Raw genomic sequence first — 18,901 nt, 5'->3', positions numbered from 1 at the left:
TCCAGGTAATCAAGATCATCCCACGACGATCTCACGTGTAGAACAGTCACATCGGGTGATGTGACCGCTCTACCCGGCCGCCGGCGATACACTGACAGGAAGTGATCGCTCCCACAGTGTGTCACTGAGCTACTGTGAGAGGTCACCGGAGTCTGTGCTTTTATACAATATCACTATGGGGTTACTAATGAATAGGCGTCTTATAGACTCCTCTCGATTACTAAGCTGTGGGCTTGATGTCACCTGACAATACAAAGGTGACATCAATCCCCCCAACCATCACCCCACTTGCCACCGCTACAGGGCAAGTGGGAAGAGCGAGGCTAAGTGCTAGATTTGGCACATCTTATAGAGGTGCCTTTTCTGGGGCAGCTGAGAGCTGATGTTTTTAGTCTGGGAGGGGGCCAATATCCGTGGCTCCTTCCTAGGCTATTAATATCAGCTCGCACCTGTCTGCACAGCCTTTGCTGCTTTATAGGGGGACCCTATGTCCATTTTTTTCTGGGGATACCCTATAAACTAGCCAGTAAAGTCTAAGCAAACAGCTGTGAGCTGATATTAATAGCCTGGGAACCTTTATAGCTATTGGCTCCTTTCCAGAATATTAACATCAGCCGTCAGCTTTCCCTCTGCTGGTTATTAAAATTACGCGGGAGCCCACACAATCTTTTTTTCCTTTAAAATTAACAGTTGCTGCCTGGTTACAGCCTATGTATGTTTGTTCTGTTAGCGCTCCTACATAGGCTGGTGACAGTGTGTGTGTGCTTACTTATTGGCTTAGTAATGAGGGTGTCGGGCTGAGACCTTTTCAATACTAAGCCTAGAGCTAGGTGTCCATGACAGCGGCTGACACCAAGCCCTACTACTGCATCAGCATCAAAATGGTGGTGCTGAACCAAGAAATTACATGAAATTTTTTTTTTTTTTAAATATCTTTATTTAGCTCAAAAAAGCCCAAATTGCTGTACAAAAACGCACCAAAAATGTGCGTTATTCCTGCCAAGAAATTCAGAAAACTTGCAGAAATTTCTGCAAGCAAATACTCAACGTGCGCACATAGTTCATGCTAACACAAATGCACCCTGAGGCTATCTGTCCACATGTAAATGAAACGCTATGGCAGGAGACCCAGGAGGACCCCACTGCTGACACAGAGACCTAAAAAAGCTAGACTGCAGATTGCCGCAATGTACTTGAGTAAGCCAAAAAGCTTTCTGGGAAAACATGTTGTGGACAAGATAGATCTTTTTGGTAAAGCACATCATTCTACTGTTTACCGAAAAAGAATTAAGGCCCATAAAGAAAAGAACACAGTACCTACAGTCAAATATGGTGGAGATTCAAAGATGTCTTGGGGTTGTTTTTCTACCTCTGTGACTGAGTGTCATGACTGTGCAAGGCCTCGTGAAATCCGAATATTACCAAAGGGTTTTGGGTCACAATGTAGTGCCCAGTGTCAGAAAGCTGGGTTTGCGTCCTAGATCAGCAGGACAATGACCCCAAACATATGTCAAGAAGCCCCCAGAAACGGATGGAAGCAAAGCTCTGGAGAGTTCTGAAGTGACAGCAATGAGTCCGGATGTAAACCCCACTGATCCCCTGTGGAGAGATCTCACAATCACTGTTGGGAGACGGCGAAATATGAGATCGGGAGCAGATTGTAAGAAGAGTCCAAGGTTACGGCTGAGAGCAGGAAGAAGCTCGTGATGGTAATAGGAAGCGACTGATCAGTTATTGATTCCAAAGGGGGCAACCAAATATTAACCTGAGGGTGCCGACAATTGTGTCCGCACCATCTTGGGGATTTTGTGTGAAATTATCTCCAATTTGTTTGTTATTTTTGTATTGTTCCAAAACCCAAAAAGGAAAAAAACCCGACTAAAACAAACCGTGTGTAATTATAATAATGTTCTTGGGGAAATGCTCCATGTTGTGGAACAATGTCAGGGGCGCCAACACTTTCAGCCTTGACCGTACGGCCACACCCGCTGTATAATTCACAGGACATCGGTGACGGCCCGGGGTGTGGGCAGCTCTTAGATCTCATACATCCACGTAACCTCCGGGCCCGAGTGATGACGTCTGTGCCGGGAGCTCTGCACCGCCGACGTCTCATCACGTCCTCATCCCTTCATCTGCTCCACCGACTGTACAGTACACAATGGCTCTCTGTTATCAGCCAGAACATTTCCCACACAAATCTTATTACATGTAGTATGTTCAGTGCGGAGTATGCCAGGAAATATATATATTCCACTAAGAGATATCCCCCTGTACTGTAATAAGATGTGATATCACCGTTCCTCTTATATCATCCTGTACTGTAATAAGATGTGATATCACCGCTCCTCTTATATCCCCCTGTACTGTAATAAGATGTGATATCACCGCTCCTCCTATATCCCCTGTACTGTAATAAGATGTGATATCACCGCTCCTCCTATATCCCCTGTACTGTAATAAGATGTGATATCACCGCTCCTCTTATATTCCCCTGTACTGTAACAAGATGTGATATCACCGCTCCTCTTATATCACCCTGTACTGTAATAAGATGTGATATCACCGCTCCTCTTATATCCCCCTGTACTGTAATAAGATGTGATATCACCGCTCCTCTTATATCCCCCTGTACTGTAATAAGATGTGATATCACCGCTCCTCTTATATCCCCTGTACTGTAATAAGATGTGATATCACCGCTCCTCTTATATCCCCCTGTACTGTAATTAGATGTGATATCACCGCTCCTCCTATATCCCCTGTACTGTAATAAGATGTGATATCACCGCTCCTCTTATATCCCCTGTACTGTAATAAGATGTGATGTCACCGCTCCTCTTATATCCCCCTGTACTGTAATAAGATGTGATGTCACCGCTCCTCTTATATCCCCTGTACTGTAATAAGATGTGATATCACCGCTCCTTATATCCCCTGTACTGTAATAAGATGTGATATCACCGCTCCTCCTATATCCCCTGTACTGTAATAAGATGTGATATCACCGCTCCTCTTATATTCCCCTGTACTGTAATAAGATGTGATATCACCGCTCCTCTTATATCACCCTGTACTGTAATAAGATGTGATATCACCGCTCCTCTTATATCCCCCTGTACTGTAATAAGATGTGATATCACCGCTCCTCTTATATCCCCCTGTACTGTAATAAGATGTGATATCACCGCTCCTCTTATATCCCCTGTACTGTAATAAGATGTGATATCACCGCTCCTCTTATATCTCCCTGTACTGTAATAAGATGTGATATCACCGCTCCTCTTATATCTCCCTGTACTGTAATAAGATGTGATATCACAGCTCCTCTTATATCCCCCTGTACTGTAATAAGATGTGATATCACCGCTCCTCTTATATCCCCTGTACTGTAATAAGATGTGATATCACCGCTCCTCTTATATCCCCTGTACTGTAATAAGATGTGATATCACCGCTACTCTTATATCCCCCTGTACTGTAATAAGATGTGATATCACCGCTCCTCTTATATCCCCCTGTACTGTAATAAGATGTGATATCACCGCTCCTCCTATATCCCCCTGTACTGTAATAAGATGTGATATCACCGCTCCTCTTATATCCCCCTGTACTGTAATAAGATGTGATATCACCCCTCCTCTTATATCCCCCTGTACTGTAATAAGATGTGATATCACCGCTCCTCTTATATCCCCCTGTACTGTAATAAGATGTGATATCACCGCTCCTCTTATATCCCCCTGTACTGTAATAAGATGTGATATCACCGCTCCTCTTATATCACTCTGTACTGTAATAAGATGTGATATCACCGCTCCTCTTATATCACCCTGTACTGTAATAAGATGTGATGTCACCGCTCCTCTTATATCCCCCTGTACTGTAATAAGATGTGATATCACCGCTCCTTATATCCCCCTGTACTGTAATAAGATGTGATATCACCGCTCCTCTTATATCCCCTGTACTGTAATAAGATGTGATATCACCGCTCCTCTTATATCCCCTGTACTGTAATAAGATGTGATATCACCGCTCCTCTTATATCCCCCCTGTACTGTAATAAGATGTGATATCACCGCTCCTCTTATATCCCCTGTACTGTAATAAGATGTGGTATCACCGCTCCTCTTATATCCCCCTGTACTGTAATAAGATGTGATATCACTGCTCCTCTTATATCCCCTGTACTGTAATAAGATGTGATATCACCGCTCCTCTTATATCCCCTGTACTGTAATAAGATGTGATATCACCGCTCCTCTTATATCCCCCTGTACTGTAATAAGATGTGGTATCACCGCTCCTCTTATATCCCCCTGTACTGTAATAAGATGTGATGTCACCGCTCCTCTTATACCCCCTGTACTGTAATAAGATGTGATACCACCGCTCCTCTTATATCACCCTGTACTGTAATAAGATGTGATATCACTGCTCCTCTTATATCCCCCTGTACTGTAATAAGATGTGATATCTCCGCTCCTCTTATATCACCCTGTACTGTAATAAGATGTGATATCACCGCTCCTCTTATATCCCCCTGTACTGTAATAAGATGTGATATCACCGCTCCTCTTATATCTTCCTGTACTGTAATATGTGATATCACCGCTCCTCTTATATCTCCCTGTACTGTAATAAGATGTGATATCACTGCTCCTCTTATATCACCCTGTACTGTAATAAGATGTGATATCACCGCTCCTCTTATCCCCCTGTACTGTAATAAGATGTGATATCACCGCTCCTCTTATATCTTCCTGTACTGTAATAATATGTGATATCACCGCTCCTCTTATATCCCCCTGTACTGTAATAAGATGTGATATCACCGCTCCTCTTATATCACCTGTACTGTAATAAGATGTGATATCACTGCTCCTCTTATATCACCCTGTACTGTAATAAGATGTGATATCACCGCTCCTCTTATATCCCCCTGTACTGTAATAAGATGTGATATCACCGCTCCTCTTATATCTTCCTGTACTGTAATAATATGTGATATCACCGCTCCTCTTATATCCCCCTGTACTGTAATAAGATGTGATATCACCGCTCCTCTTATATCCCCTGTACTGTAATAAGATGTGATATCACCGCTCCTCTTATATCCCCTGTACTGTAATAAGATGTGATATCACCGCTCCTCTTATATCCCCCTGTACTGTAATAAGATGTGATATCACCGCTCCTCTTATATCCCCTGTACTGTAATAAGATGTGATATCACCGCTCCTCTTATATCTCCCTGTACTGTAATAAGATGTGATATCACCGCTCCTCTTATATCCCCTGTACTGTAATAAGATGTGATATCACCGCTCCTCTTATATCCCCTGTACTGTAATAAGATGTGATATCACCGCTCCTCTTATATCCCCCTGTACTGTAATAAGATGTGATATCACCGCTCCTCTTATATCCCCTGTACTGTAATAAGATGTGATATCACCGCTCCTCTTATATCCCCCTGTACTGTAATAAGATGTGATATCACCGCTCCTCTTATATCCCCTGTACTGTAATAAGATGTGATATCACCGCTCCTCTTATATCCCCCTGTACTGTAATAAGATGTGATATCACCGCTCCTCTTATATCCCCTGTACTGTAATAAGATGTGATATCACCGCTCCTCTTATATCACCCTGTACTGTAATAAGATGTGATATCACCGCTCCTCTTATATCCCCCTGTACTGTAATAAGATGTGATATCACCGCTACTCTTATATCCCCCTGTACTGTAATAAGATGTGATATCACCACTCCTCTTATATCCCCCTGTACTGTAATAAGATGTGACGTCACCGCTCCTCTTATATCCTGTACTGTAATAAGATGTGATATCACCGCTCCTCTTATATCCCCCTGTACTGTAATAAGATGTGATATCACCGCTCCTCTTATATCCCCCTGTACTGTAATAAGATGTGATATCACCGCTCCTCTTATATCCCCCTATACTGTAATAAGATGTGATATCACTGCTCCTCTTATATCTCCCTGTACTGTAATAAGATGTGATATCACCGCTCCTCTTATATCCCCTGTACTGTAATAAGATGTGATATCACCGCTCCTCTTATATCCCCTGTACTGTAATAAGATGTGATATCACCGCTCCTCTTATATCCCCCTGTACTGTAATAAGATGTGATATCACCGCTCCTCTTATATCCCCCTATACTGTAATAAGATGTGATATCACCGCTCCTCTTATATCTCCCTGTACTGTAATAAGATGTGATATCACCGCTCCTCTTATATCCCCTGTACTGTAATAAGATGTGATATCACCGCTCCTCTTATATCCCCCTGTACTGTAATAAGATGTGATATCACCGCTCCTCTTATATCCCCCTATACTGTAATAAGATGTGATATCACCGCTCCTCTTATATCTCCCTGTACTGTAATAAGATGTGATATCACCGCTCCTCTTATATCCCCTGTACTGTAATAAGATGTGATATCACCGCTCCTCTTATATCCCCCTATACTGTAATAAGATGTGATATCACCGCTCCTCTTATATCCCCCTGTACTGTAATAAGATGTGATATCACCGCTCCTCTTATATCCCCCTGTACTGTAATAAGATGTGATATCACCGCTCCTCTTATATCCCCCTGTACTGTAATAAGATGTGATATCACTGCTCCTCTTATATCCCCCTATACTGTAATAAGATGTGATATCTCCGCTCCTCTTATATCCCCCTGTACTGTAATAAGATGTGATATCACCGCTCCTCTTATATCCCCCTGTACTGTAATAAGATGTGATATCACTGCTCCTCTTATATCCCCCTATACTGTAATAAGATGTGATATCTCCGCTCCTCTTATATCCCCCTGTACTGTAATAAGATGTGATACCACCGCTCCTCTTATATCCCCTGTACTGTAATAAGATGTGGCTTTCTTGTCTTTTGACCCCCCGGGTGTACATTATATGCGGGCGGGCGCGGTTCTGCTAGTCGCACGTGGTGGAGGATTCCTGGTAATTACCGGTTGAGGTTCCTTATTTTTAGTAAATGGTCGTCTGGTGTCTCCTGTCGGGCCGGTCGCACTGGTTACTGTGCACAGCTGATGACTCTGCTCTGTCAGGCGCTCTCCTTGATGAGGGTTGTAGTTCCTCCCGGTCCGGCACTTTGCACGGCTCCTGATTTATATAATTAACGATATGGCGCCTGCTGTGTAATCTGATGAGGAATGTGACAGGTGGGAGAGCGGACAGGTCCGGACACGGCCATGACACCATGAATGTGTGAGGTCACCGCCACGTCCCGCGCGGCCTGTCACTGAGGGTTCACCATAGGGAATAGTGCACCGTGCGGCCATCACTGAGGGGAGCAGTAACAGGAGGCCGGCGTCATGTCCTCACTGGTCACCGGGGCCACACAGTAATGGCTGACAGTCACCGCTGCTATTATGGCCCGTGGCCGTTATTTACTGCCTGTCACTGAGGGCTCACCATAGGGAATAGTGCACAGTGCGGCCATCACTGAGGGGAGCAGTAACAGGAGGCCGGCGTCATGTCCTCACTGGTCACCGGGGCCACACAGTAATGGCTGACAGTCACTGCTGCTATTATGGCTCGTGGCCGTTATTTACTGCCTGTCACTGAGGGCTCACCATAGGGAATAGTGCACCGTGTGGCCATCACTGAGGGGAGCAGTAACAGGGGGCCGGTGTCATGTCGTCAGCAGTCACCAGAGCCACACAGTAATGGCTGACAGTCACTGCTGCTATTATGGCCCGTGGCCATTATTTACTGCCTGTCACTGACAGCTCACCATAGGGAATAGTGCACCGTGCGGCCATCACTGAGGGGAGCAGTAACAGGAGGCCGGCGTCATGTCCTCACTGGTCACCGGGGCCACACAGTAATGGCTGACAGTCACCGCTGCTATTATGGCTCGTGGCCGTTATTTACTGCCTGTCACTGAGGGCTCACCATAGGGAATAGTGCACCGTGCGGCCATCACTGAGGGGAGCAGTAACAGGAGGCCGGCGTCATGTCGTCAGTGGTCACCGGAGCCACACAATAATGGCTGACAGTCACCGCTGCTATTATGGCCCGTGGCCATTATTTACTGCCTGTCACTGAGGGCTCACCATAGGGAATAGTGCACCGTGCGGCCATCACTGAGGGGAGCAGTAACAGGAGGCCGGCGTCATGTCGTCAGTGGTCACCGGAGCCACACAGTAATGGCTGACAGTCACCGCTGCTATTATGGCCCGTGGCCATTATTTACTGCCTGTCACTGAGGGCTCACCATAGGGAATAGTGCACCGTGCGGCCATCACTGAGGGGAGCAGTAACAGGAGGCCGGCGTCATGTCGTCAGTGGTCACCGGAGCCACACAATAATGGCTGACAGTCACCGCTGCTATTATGGCCCGTGGCCGTTATTTACTGCCTGTCACTGACAGCTCACCATAGGGAATAGTACACCATGCGGCCATCACTGAGGGGAGCAGTGACAGGAGGCCGGCGTCATGTCGTCAGCGATCACCAGAGCCACACAGTAATGGCTGACAGTCACCGCTGCTATTATGGCTCGTGGCCGTTATTTACTGCCTGTCACTGAGGGCTCACCATAGGGAATAGTGCACCGTGCGGCCATCACTGAGGGGAGCAGTAACAGGAGGCCGGCGTCATGTCGTCAGTGGTCACCGGAGCCACATAATAATGGCTGACAGTCACCGCTGCTATTGCAGCGCCCCAGAGTCCTGGTCGTTGCAGTACTGTGGCTCCGCCACTATGGGGAGCTATGGTGCGTCCGATGGCACTGAAGGAGTTCATCTGATCAGGTATCACAGACACCAATACATTTCACAGCTGGGCCTCCGGGGGGAGCTAAGGGTGCTATTCATTAGGCCACTCCCCACCATAGTGGGTAAACTGGGGGTCAGGCAGGAAGTTAGATGAGAAAGCTGACTGGATTGGACGAAGCAACACCTGGTGGCAGAGGGTGTTGTGGAGGAAGAGACAGTAGGGTCTCTGCCAGGGGTGGGATCCTGACAGAGGCTTGGCATCGGAAAGAACGTAACGAGTCCGCGCCAGCTCCGGGAAGCGGCGGTGCCCAAGAAAGGACTAGAAGCGAGATAGATTGTGCTGAGTGAGAAACGAGATCAAGCGATAGGAGAATACCAGTAGGGGTCGTGCTGTAAGACCGGAGCAACACCCTACTGAGGCGCACTACCGGTGGCCGGAACGCCGAGGGAGTATCATAACAGTCAGCTTCAAGCAATACTCTAAACAGCGGCAGGACAGTCAGTCTCAGGCGGGCTGTCTAACTCAAATCACCTATGAAGTCTTGGGAGGCAATTGTGGGAGAGGGGCGTCTCTAGGGTCCCGGAAGAGCTCCGAGCCTACCCGTCAAACGGGTGCCGTTCCTACCCGAACCTCAGGGAGGGACTGAGGATTAGCAGAACATCATCTAGTCGAGTTGTGAGGGAACATCAGAAACAGACACAACAGTTGTGGGGTACTTTCCGTAAGCACAGCAGGGAAGGACTACAACACATAGCGCTAGGGGGAAGGCACAGATTTCCTCCTGTGAAGAGAACTCTGGAAGTGTCATTGGACCGGCCGGACTTGCGCAGCCTGGTGAGCCGTATTCTGGATTGAGGACTCAGAGATCTTCAGTAAAGAGGTAAAGAGACTGCAACCTGGTGTCCTTGTTATTTACCGCGACCTGCACCCCACAACTGCACCGTTACAACACCACTTATTGCACCGGACGTCCCCCACTGACAGACAGGGCCACGGACCGGGTCTAGCCACCGTGACAACCCCAGAACTGAGACTCAGAGGCCCGGCTCCGGGTACCCCTCGGCCCTGCGGCGGTGTGGGGGCGCTCCAACTTGGCGTCACGAACAGGATCTACTTAAGCCTGAAGAATCTGTTCATGTGTGCCTTAGAACTGTGATTTGTTGTGCTTGGACTGTACTTTATTGCAAGGACTGTGCTGCGCCATTTACTGCCGAAATCCGCCGCCATTATCGCGCTGAGGAGAGCGCGGGAGAAGAAGAGGGGCGTGGAGTGGGCGTAAGCAAACTGGAGAGCGCGAACAACCATGGCCGCCCAGTCTAAAAATTGTTGCATCTTAAGGGCGGGCCCGTCGACAGGAGAGATCCGCCTCCTGATCCTCTATGGCGGGTGGAGACCGAAGAAACGAAACTATGACTCAGATGAGGTGGAACTGGAGACCAGGACAGGCCTACAGAAACGGATGGCTCCGCATCGACCCCCGTCACCAGCGGATTATTCTGACATGCCTCCGCTGGAGGATTTGGATCCTTGGGAGCTGCCGCTGGAGCATCCCGGCCCTGGACGGTCCCCGACTCATACGCCTTCCCCAGGAGGGGCTACCGCAAGTGGAGGTACCCAGTGCCGCGATCCCCGGGATGGCCACCTCCCTTCTGCACACGACCCGGTCACTGCTGCGACCGGTGGCGCCCCGATGTCCCCGCCGTCTAGCACCAATGCACCGGGGGGGCATGACCTCGGGCCCTTCCCCTGGGGGGAATATCGGAACCATCTAATCGCAGAGTTCCAGCGTGAAGTAGAGCGGGAGGCGCGAGGTGAGCTGCTGGAGGGCTCCTTGCCGAAGTGGGGCGTGGTGGTTGTATACCTGCCCCAGATGGGAAAGGGCTTCGTGCAGGAGATCGGGACCGCCCTAAGAGTCCGCATCACCCGGGAGGAAGTGGAGCCCTGCCTGAGTGGAGACGGCGCCAAGTCCTTCCTGAAGCCGGGGGATGTAGTCACCTACCGTCGGCACCTAAAGGGGAGCGGATGGTGGGCTCGGGACATGCAGCGCTGCACCGCCGTTCTGGCGGTATCCCGCACCGAAGGGGAGGAGCTTGCCGCTGAAGCCGCCGCTGCGGCTGCTGCTGCTGCCAGCCGCATCCATCGGCCCACGCAGACCATCATTGCGACGCACGACCTGGTCGTGCAGAAGACCCGAACCCATGAGGTATCCCTGGCCGCAGGGGTAAGCTTGGAGCCCAGTGAATCTGGCCAGCAGAAAGCCACCTGCCAGGTAAAGCCTCGGTGGGGGCTGCCTCCTGCGTAAGATTTTAAGATGCTGCTTGGAATGTAAATAGTTAACTGTTTCCTTCCTGTGTTCTGCTAAACCCGTTCAGGGTAAACTCTAAAAAGGATCCCTTTGTTGACCCGGGATCCCTATTGTTTTTGGTTATTTTCTATTTTTCTACGTTACTTCAAAAACTGTGAAATCATGAACAGTGCATGATCCGAACTTTTTTGTACATAGTTTGCACCTTATTAAAGGCGCTCCCTACTGGTTTTACTTAAAGAAGGACTCTTTGCGAAGATACCGCACTGGAACCTTTGCTGAGTATGGACTGGTAGCTTGAGAAAATACGCTACCTCACAGAGACTTGGTCCTCTCTTAAAGGGGATGTTCATTTGCCGCATTTCGATAGAAATATTGCTTAAGACAAGTAGCAATAATGTTGATGAGAGAAAAGTGATGATAATGTTGTACGAGAAAGTTATATGTGTTTAATTAGTTAAATGTGAAGAAATACTGATGATGTGCTCTGAGAAGTAAAAAGGTGAAAGGTAGAAGAAGGATGCAGTCGACCCGTAGGGATAGACGTGGAGTCCAGCATGCATGATAGAAAGAAAGATAATGAGAAGGCTTAATGTTCAGAAGAAAATGTTTAGATAATGTTGATAGATAGTTAGGATAGAAGGTAAACCCTGAGTCCTCATAGGAGTCATGTAGAGATGGCTCAGTGCTCTTAAACTGAAAGTAATGTTATGTTCTATACTGTGTATAGTAGTTGAAAAGGCAGTAGGCCCTGGCTGAACGGGGCGGTCCTGTAACAGAAAGGAGAGGCAGTAGGTCTGGTGCCGATAGGACAGGCGGTCCTGCAGATTTAAAGAAGGAGAATGAAAAAGTTAAAATACCTTATAATGTGATTATAGGAAGGTCTTTAGTGGACTAAGAGTGTATGTCCTTAAAGGCAATGTTAAATTATTGTTCAACAATTTTTGCACTTAGTAGAATACCCGGTTGGGTAAGGAAAGTTAATTATAGCATGTTGCTATGATATTTAACCATGTTTTGTAACGTTCAAGTGTCCTCACCTCCCATAAAGGGAAGCTTGTTCAAGTATACTTATTGTTATTGCACTCAACAAAATTGTATGTCTTTTTGCTAAACTTGTATTGTTGTTTTCTTCCCAGTCCCGGAGTACTGTGTTTAACCAGGGGGAAGTGCAGCGCCCCAGAGTCCTGGTCGTTGCAGTACTGTGGCTCCGCCACTATGGGGGGCCATGGTGCGTCCGATGGCACTGAAGGAGTTCATCTGATCAGGTATCACAGACACCAATACATTTCACAGCAGGGCCTCCGGGGGGAGCTAAGGGTTCTATTCATTAGGCCACTCCCCACCATAGTGGGTAAACTGGGGGTCAGGCAGGAAGTTAGATCAGAAAGCTGACTGGATTGGACGAAGCAACACCTTGTGGCAGAGGGTGTTGTGGAGGAAGAGACAGTAGGGTCTCTGCCAGGGGTGGGATCCTGACAGAGGCTTGGCATCGGAAAGAACGTAACGGGTCCGCGCCAGCTCCGGGAAGCGGTGGGGCCCAAGAAAGGACTAGAAGTGAGATAGATTGTGCTGAGTGAGAAACGAGATCAAGCGATAGGAGAATTCCAGTAGGGGTCATGCTGTAAGACCGGAGCAACACCCTACTGAGGCGCATTACCGGTGGCCGGAACGCCGAGGGAGTATTATAATATCCAGCTTCAAGCAATACTCCAAACAGCGGCAGGACAGTCAGTCTCAGGCGGGCTGTCTAACACATATCACCTATGAAGTCTTGGGAGGCAATTGCGGGAGAGGGGCGTCTCTAGGGTCCCGGAAGAACTCCAGGCCTACCCGTCAAACGGGTGCCGTTCCTACCCGAACCTCAGGGAGGGACGGAGGATTAGCAGAACATCATCTAGTCGAGTTGTGAGGGAACATCAGAAACAGACACAACAGTTGTGGGGTACTTTCCGTAAGCACAGCAGGGAAGGACTACAACACATAGCGCTAGGGGGAAGGCACAGATTTCCTCCTGTGAAGAGAACTCTGGAAGTGTCATTGGACCGGCCGGACTTGCGCAGCCTGGTGAGCCGTATTCTGGACTGAGGACCCAGAGATCTTCAGTAAAGAGGTAAAGAGACTGCAACCTGGTGTCCTCGTTATTTACTGCGACCTGCACCCCACAACTGCACCGTTACAACACCACTTATTGCACCGGACGTCCCCCACTGACAGACAGGGCCACGGACCGGGTCTAGCCACCGTGACAACCCCAGAACTGAGACTCAGAGGCCCGGCTCCGGGTACCCCTCGGCCCTGCGGCGGTGTGGGGGCGCTCCACTATTATGGCCCGTGGCCGTTATTTACTGCCTGTCACTGAGGGCTCACCATAGGGAATAGTGCACCGTGCGGCCATCACTGAGGGGAGCAGTAACAGGAGGCCGGCGTCATGTCGTCAGCGATCACCGGAGCCACACAGTAATGGCTGACAGTCACCGCTGCTATTATGGCCCGTGGCCGTTATTTACTGCCTGTCACTGAGGGCTCACCATAGGGAATAGTGCACCGTGCGGCCATCACTGAGGGGAGCAGTAACAGGAGGCCGGCGTCATGTCGTCAGCGATCACCGGAGCCACACAGTAATGGCTGACAGTCACCGCTGCTATTATGGCCCGTGGCCGTTATTTACTGCCTGTCACTGACAGCTCACCATAGGGAATAGTGCACCGTGCGGCCATCACTGAGGGGAGCAGTGACAGGAGGCCGGCGTCATGTCGTCAGCGATCACCGGAGCCACACAGTAATGGCTGACAGTCACCGCTGCTATTATGGCTCGTGGCCGTTATTTACTGCCTGTCACTGACAGCTCACCATAGGGAATAGTGCACCGTGCGGCCATCACTGAGGGGAGCAGTGACAGGGGGCCGGTGTCATGTCGTCAGTGGTCACAGGAGCCACACAATAATGGCTGACAGTCACCGCTGCTATTATGACTCGTGGCCATAATTTGTTGCCTATTATTGGCGGCTATTGAATCTTGACGTGAGGTAGATGAGAATGTGCCATAATGTGCTGCAGCAGACTCCATCTTGGTGCGGGGTTACGGCAGTTTCACACGGCCTTTACCTCAGCGCCGTCTGCAGAACATTCTAGAAACGTCTGAAATATCAACAATGGAAAAATAAATGGCCAAATCCTCTGTCACTTCTAGCAACCAATCACAGCCCAGCTCTCATTTCGTACACTGCTCTGAACAATGAGAGCGGATTCCTGTTTGGTTAGGGGCCCCGGTCCTACTAGTTGTGATAAGAGGCCCGGACACTCAGGGGTATTTGCATAATTTCTGGGGTATTTGCTCCATTTCTGGGATATTTCCACCATTTCTGGGGTATTTGCACCATTTCTGGGGTATTTGCACCATTTCTGGGGTATTTGCACCATTTCTGGGATATTTGCTCCATTTCTGGGATATTTGCTCCATTTCTGGGATATTTGCACCATTTCTGGGGTATTTGCTCCATTTCTGGGATATTTGCTCCATTTCTGGGGTATTTGCTCCATTTCTGGGGTATTTGCACCATTTATGGGGTATTTGCTCCATTTCTGGGGTATTTGCTCCATTTCTGGGGTATTTGCTCCATTTCTGGGGTATTTGCTCCATTTCTGGGGTATTTGCACCATTTCTGGGGTATTTGCACCATTTCTGGGGTATTTGCACCATTTCTGGGGTATTTGCTCCATTTCTGGGATATTTGCTCCATTTCTGGGATATTTGCTCCATTTCTGGGGTATTTGCTCCATTTCTGGGATATTTGCTCCATTTCTGGGATATTTGCTCCATTTCTGGGGTATTTGCTCCATTTCTGGGGTATTTGCACCATTTCTGGGGTATTTGCTCCATTTCTGGGATATTTGCTCCATTTCTGGGGTATTTGCACCATTTCTGGGGTATTTGCACCATTTCTGGGGTATTTGCTCCATTTCTGGGGTATTTGCTCCATTTCTGGGATATTTGCTCCATTTCTGGGGTATTTGCACCATTTCTGGGGTATTTGCACCATTTCTGGGGTATTTGCACCATTTCTGGGGTATTTGCTCCATTTCTGGGATATTTGCTCCATTTCTGGGATATTTGCTCCATTTCTGGGGTATTTGCTCCATTTCTGGGGTATTTGCTCCATTTCTGGGATATTTGCTCCATTTCTGGGGTATTTGCTCCATTTCTGGGGTATTTGCTCCATTTCTGGGGTATTTGCTCCATTTCTGGGGTATTTGCACCATTTCTGGGGTATTTGCTCCATTTCTGGGATATTTGCTCCATTTCTGGGATATTTGCTCCATTTCTGGGGTATTTGCTCCATTTCTGGGGTATTTGCTCCATTTCTGGGATATTTGCTCCATTTCTGGGGTATTTGCTCCATTTCTGGGGTATTTGCTCCATTTCTGGGGTATTTGCTCCATTTCTGGGGTATTTGCACCATTTCTGGGGTATTTGCACCATTTTTGGGGTATTTGCTCCATTTCTGGGGTATTTGCACCATTTCTGGGGTATTTGCACCATTTCTGGGGTATTTGCTCCATTTCTGGGGTATTTGCTCCATTTCTGGGGTATTTGCACCATTTTTGGGGTATTTGCTCCATTTCTGGGGTATTTGCACCATTTCTGAAGTATTTGCACCATTTCTGGGATATTTGCTCCATTTCTGGGGTATTTGCACCATTTCTGGGGTATTTGCTCCATTTCTGGGGTATTTGCACCATTTCTGGGGTATTTGCACCATTTCTGGGGTATTTGCACCATTTTTGGGGTATTTGCTCCATTTCTGGGGTATTTGCACCATTTCTGGGGTATTTGCACCATTTCTGGGGTATTTGCTCCATTTCTGGGGTATTTGCTCCATTTCTGGGATATTTGCTCCATTTCTGGGGTATTTGCACCATTTCTGGGGTATTTGCACCATTTCTGGGGTATTTGCACCATTTCTGGGGTATTTGCACCATTTCTGGGGTATTTGCACCATTTCTGGGGTATTTGCACCATTTCTGGGGTATTTGCACCATTTCTGGGGTATTTGCACCATTTCTGGGGTATTTGCTCCATTTCTGGGGTATTTGCACCATTTCTGGGGTATTTGCACCATTTTTGGGGTATTTGCTCCATTTCTGGGGTATTTGCACCATTTCTGAAGTATTTGCACCATTTCTGGGATATTTGCTCCATTTCTGGAGTATTTGCACCATTTCTGGGGTATTTGCTCCATTTCTGGGATATTTGCTCCATTTCTGGGGTATTTGCACCATTTCTGGGGTATTTGCTTTGTTAACCCATTTGTGTCCCGGAGATTCTGAGACTGTTTTCTCGTGACACGTTGTATTTTATGGTATTAGAAAATTTTTGATGATATTTTTTGCATTTATTTGTGAAAATATCTGAAGTTTTACTCAAATTTAGAAAATTATCACTTTTCAAGCTTTCAGTCTTTCTATCCTTGGAGCGGTCAGTGCGCTGTACAGAATCACTGATATCTCACATTTCCCACACTTCACTTCTTCAATCCTGCCATAGGGGGTCTTTTAACCCCCTTTCAATTACTTAGGCCCCTTTCACACTAGCGTCGTGCACTGCACGTCGCTATGCGTCGTTCTGTTGAAAAAACGCATCCTGCAAAATTGCTTGCAGGATTCGTTTTTTCACCATAGACTTGAATTAGTGACGCAGTGCGACGCATTGCCACACGTCGCAACCGTCGTGCGACAGTTGCGTCGTGTTGCGTTGGACCGTCGGCACAAAAAACGTTACATGTAACTTTTTTTGTGCGTCGTGAGCGTCTTTTCCGACCGCGCATGCGCGACCGGAACTCCGCCCCCTCCTCCCCGCACCTCACAATGGGGCAGCGGATGCGTTGAAAAACAGCATCCACTGCCCCCATTGTGCGGCGCTTCCACAGCTAGCGTCGGTACGTCGCATAGTGACGTGCAGTGCACAACGCTAGTGTGAAAGTGGCCTTAGGTATTTAAGTGGTTAATATGCCCCGACCGGCTCCAAAACCATCTGGGACTGATACCGCAGGGTGCCAGCTGTCATGTACAGCTATCACCCTTGGGAATTTCGGCCACAGGGCCGCTGATATTTTCATGCTCATCGACGATCGTTAAGGGGTTAAATTGCTAATGGTTGTAAAGAAATTGAAAGCCGGGATCTGATTGGTGTCTTTGGGTAACGCCACTGTTCCGTTACGGCACATACCAACCAATCACATTCTAGCTCTTGTAGAGAAATGGAAAGCCAGCATGTGATTGGTTGGTTTCTATGGGTAACTCCACGGTGCCGTTACTGTCAGATCAATCAGCTTCTAGCTTTCACGTAGAAATAAATGAAAACCGGGATCTGATTGGTTGCCACGGGTAGTTCTTTGCACTAATTGGAGCCCAGGTTTCCTTTTCTCCACATCACAATTAGAAGCTGATTGGTTGCTAAGGGCAGTTCTGGCATAGTGAAGGAGTTGCCCATAACAACCAATCAGATCCCGGCTTTCCTTTTCTCTACATGATAGCTGGCATCTGATTGGTTTAGTATTGGCCCCTCCCTCATCCCCTTCGTTCTCCTCCCCCTAGGAGCCTTCCTCATCCCGTACTCCATCATGCTCTTCTTCACCGGCCTGCCCCTCTTCCTGATGGAGCTAAGCTTGGGTCAGTATGGTGCGGCCGGACCCATCACTGTCTGGAAGTGCTGCCCCATCCTTAAAGGTGAGTGGAGGTTGTGAGTGGCCCCCTGGGTGGACGGCACCCCCCCGATTTGACGTGTCTCCCCCTCCATAGGTATCGGCATTGGCATGCTCCTCGTCTCCGCTCTGGTGTCCTTATATTATAATGTTATAATCGCCTGGACCTTCTATTACCTGGGTAAATCCTTCCAGAGCCCCCTGCCCTGGTCCTGTGATGCCCCCGACTATGCCCCATTGTGCCAGGTAAGCTGGGGTCCTGGGGGAGGGGTAATTACCCGCGAGGGTCCGATGTATCACACGTGTCATATGTTTCCCCCCCACAGAACGTCTCTGGAAATGGATCCAAATTCAGCGCCAGTGAAGCTTTCTGGAAGTAAGTGAGAAATCCCAGACTGTTACGTGTAGAGCGCCACGTGGCTGTCTCTATAGAGTGCCGTGTATGGTCACCTCTGTAGAGCGCAGCGGTCATCTGCAAAGTGCCATGCATGACTGCCTCTGTAGAGCGCAGCAGCAGCTGTCCACATCTGCAGCGTGCCATTCATGACTGCCTCTGTAGAGCACAGCAGCAGCTGTCCACATCTGCAGCGTGCCATGCATGACTGCCTCTGTAGAGCGCAGCGGTCATCTGCAAAGTGCCATGCATGACTGCCTCTGTAGAGCGCAGCAGCAGCTGTCCACATCTGCAGCGTGCCATGCATGACTGCCTCTGTAGAGCGCAGCGGTCATCTGCAAAGTGCCATGCATGACTGCCTCTGTAGAGCACAGCAGCTGTCCACATCTGCAGCGTGCCATGCATGACTGCCTCTGTAGAGCGCAGTGGTCGTCCATGTCTGCAGATTGCCATGCATGACTGCCTCTGTAGAGCGCAGCAGCAGCTGTCCACATCTGCAGCGTGCCATGCATGACTGCCTCTGTAGAGCGCAGCGGTCATCTGCAAAGTGCCATGCATGACTGCCTCTGTAGAGCACAGCAGCAGCTGTCCACATCTGCAGCGTGCCATGCATGACTGCCTCTGTAGAGCGCAGCGGTCATCTGCAAAGTGCCATGCATGACTGCCTCTGTAGAGCGCAGCAGCAGCTGTCCACATCTGCAGCG

At 48.6% G+C, this 18,901-nt stretch overlaps 1 protein-coding gene across 2 annotated transcripts in view; it reads left to right on the top strand.

Moving 5' to 3' along the window:
- LOC143817488 (sodium-dependent proline transporter-like) overlaps window positions 1–18,901 on the top strand; it is a 53,930-nt gene that overhangs the window by 14,321 nt on the left and 20,708 nt on the right. For both annotated transcript variants that reach the window (XM_077298943.1, XM_077298944.1), the window contains exons 3-5: window positions 17,697–17,828; window positions 17,901–18,049; window positions 18,130–18,179. In XM_077298943.1, coding sequence (XP_077155058.1) covers window positions 17,697–17,828; window positions 17,901–18,049; window positions 18,130–18,179 — 331 coding nt within the window. The remainder of the gene's footprint in view (window positions 1–17,696; window positions 17,829–17,900; window positions 18,050–18,129; window positions 18,180–18,901) is intronic.

This window comes from Ranitomeya variabilis, chromosome 3 (assembly GCF_051348905.1).
Source record: "Ranitomeya variabilis isolate aRanVar5 chromosome 3, aRanVar5.hap1, whole genome shotgun sequence".
NCBI lineage: Eukaryota > Metazoa > Chordata > Amphibia > Anura > Dendrobatidae > Ranitomeya > Ranitomeya variabilis.
The sequence above is the reverse complement of the archived record's forward strand: the minus strand, read 5'-3'. Positions and strand labels throughout refer to the sequence as shown.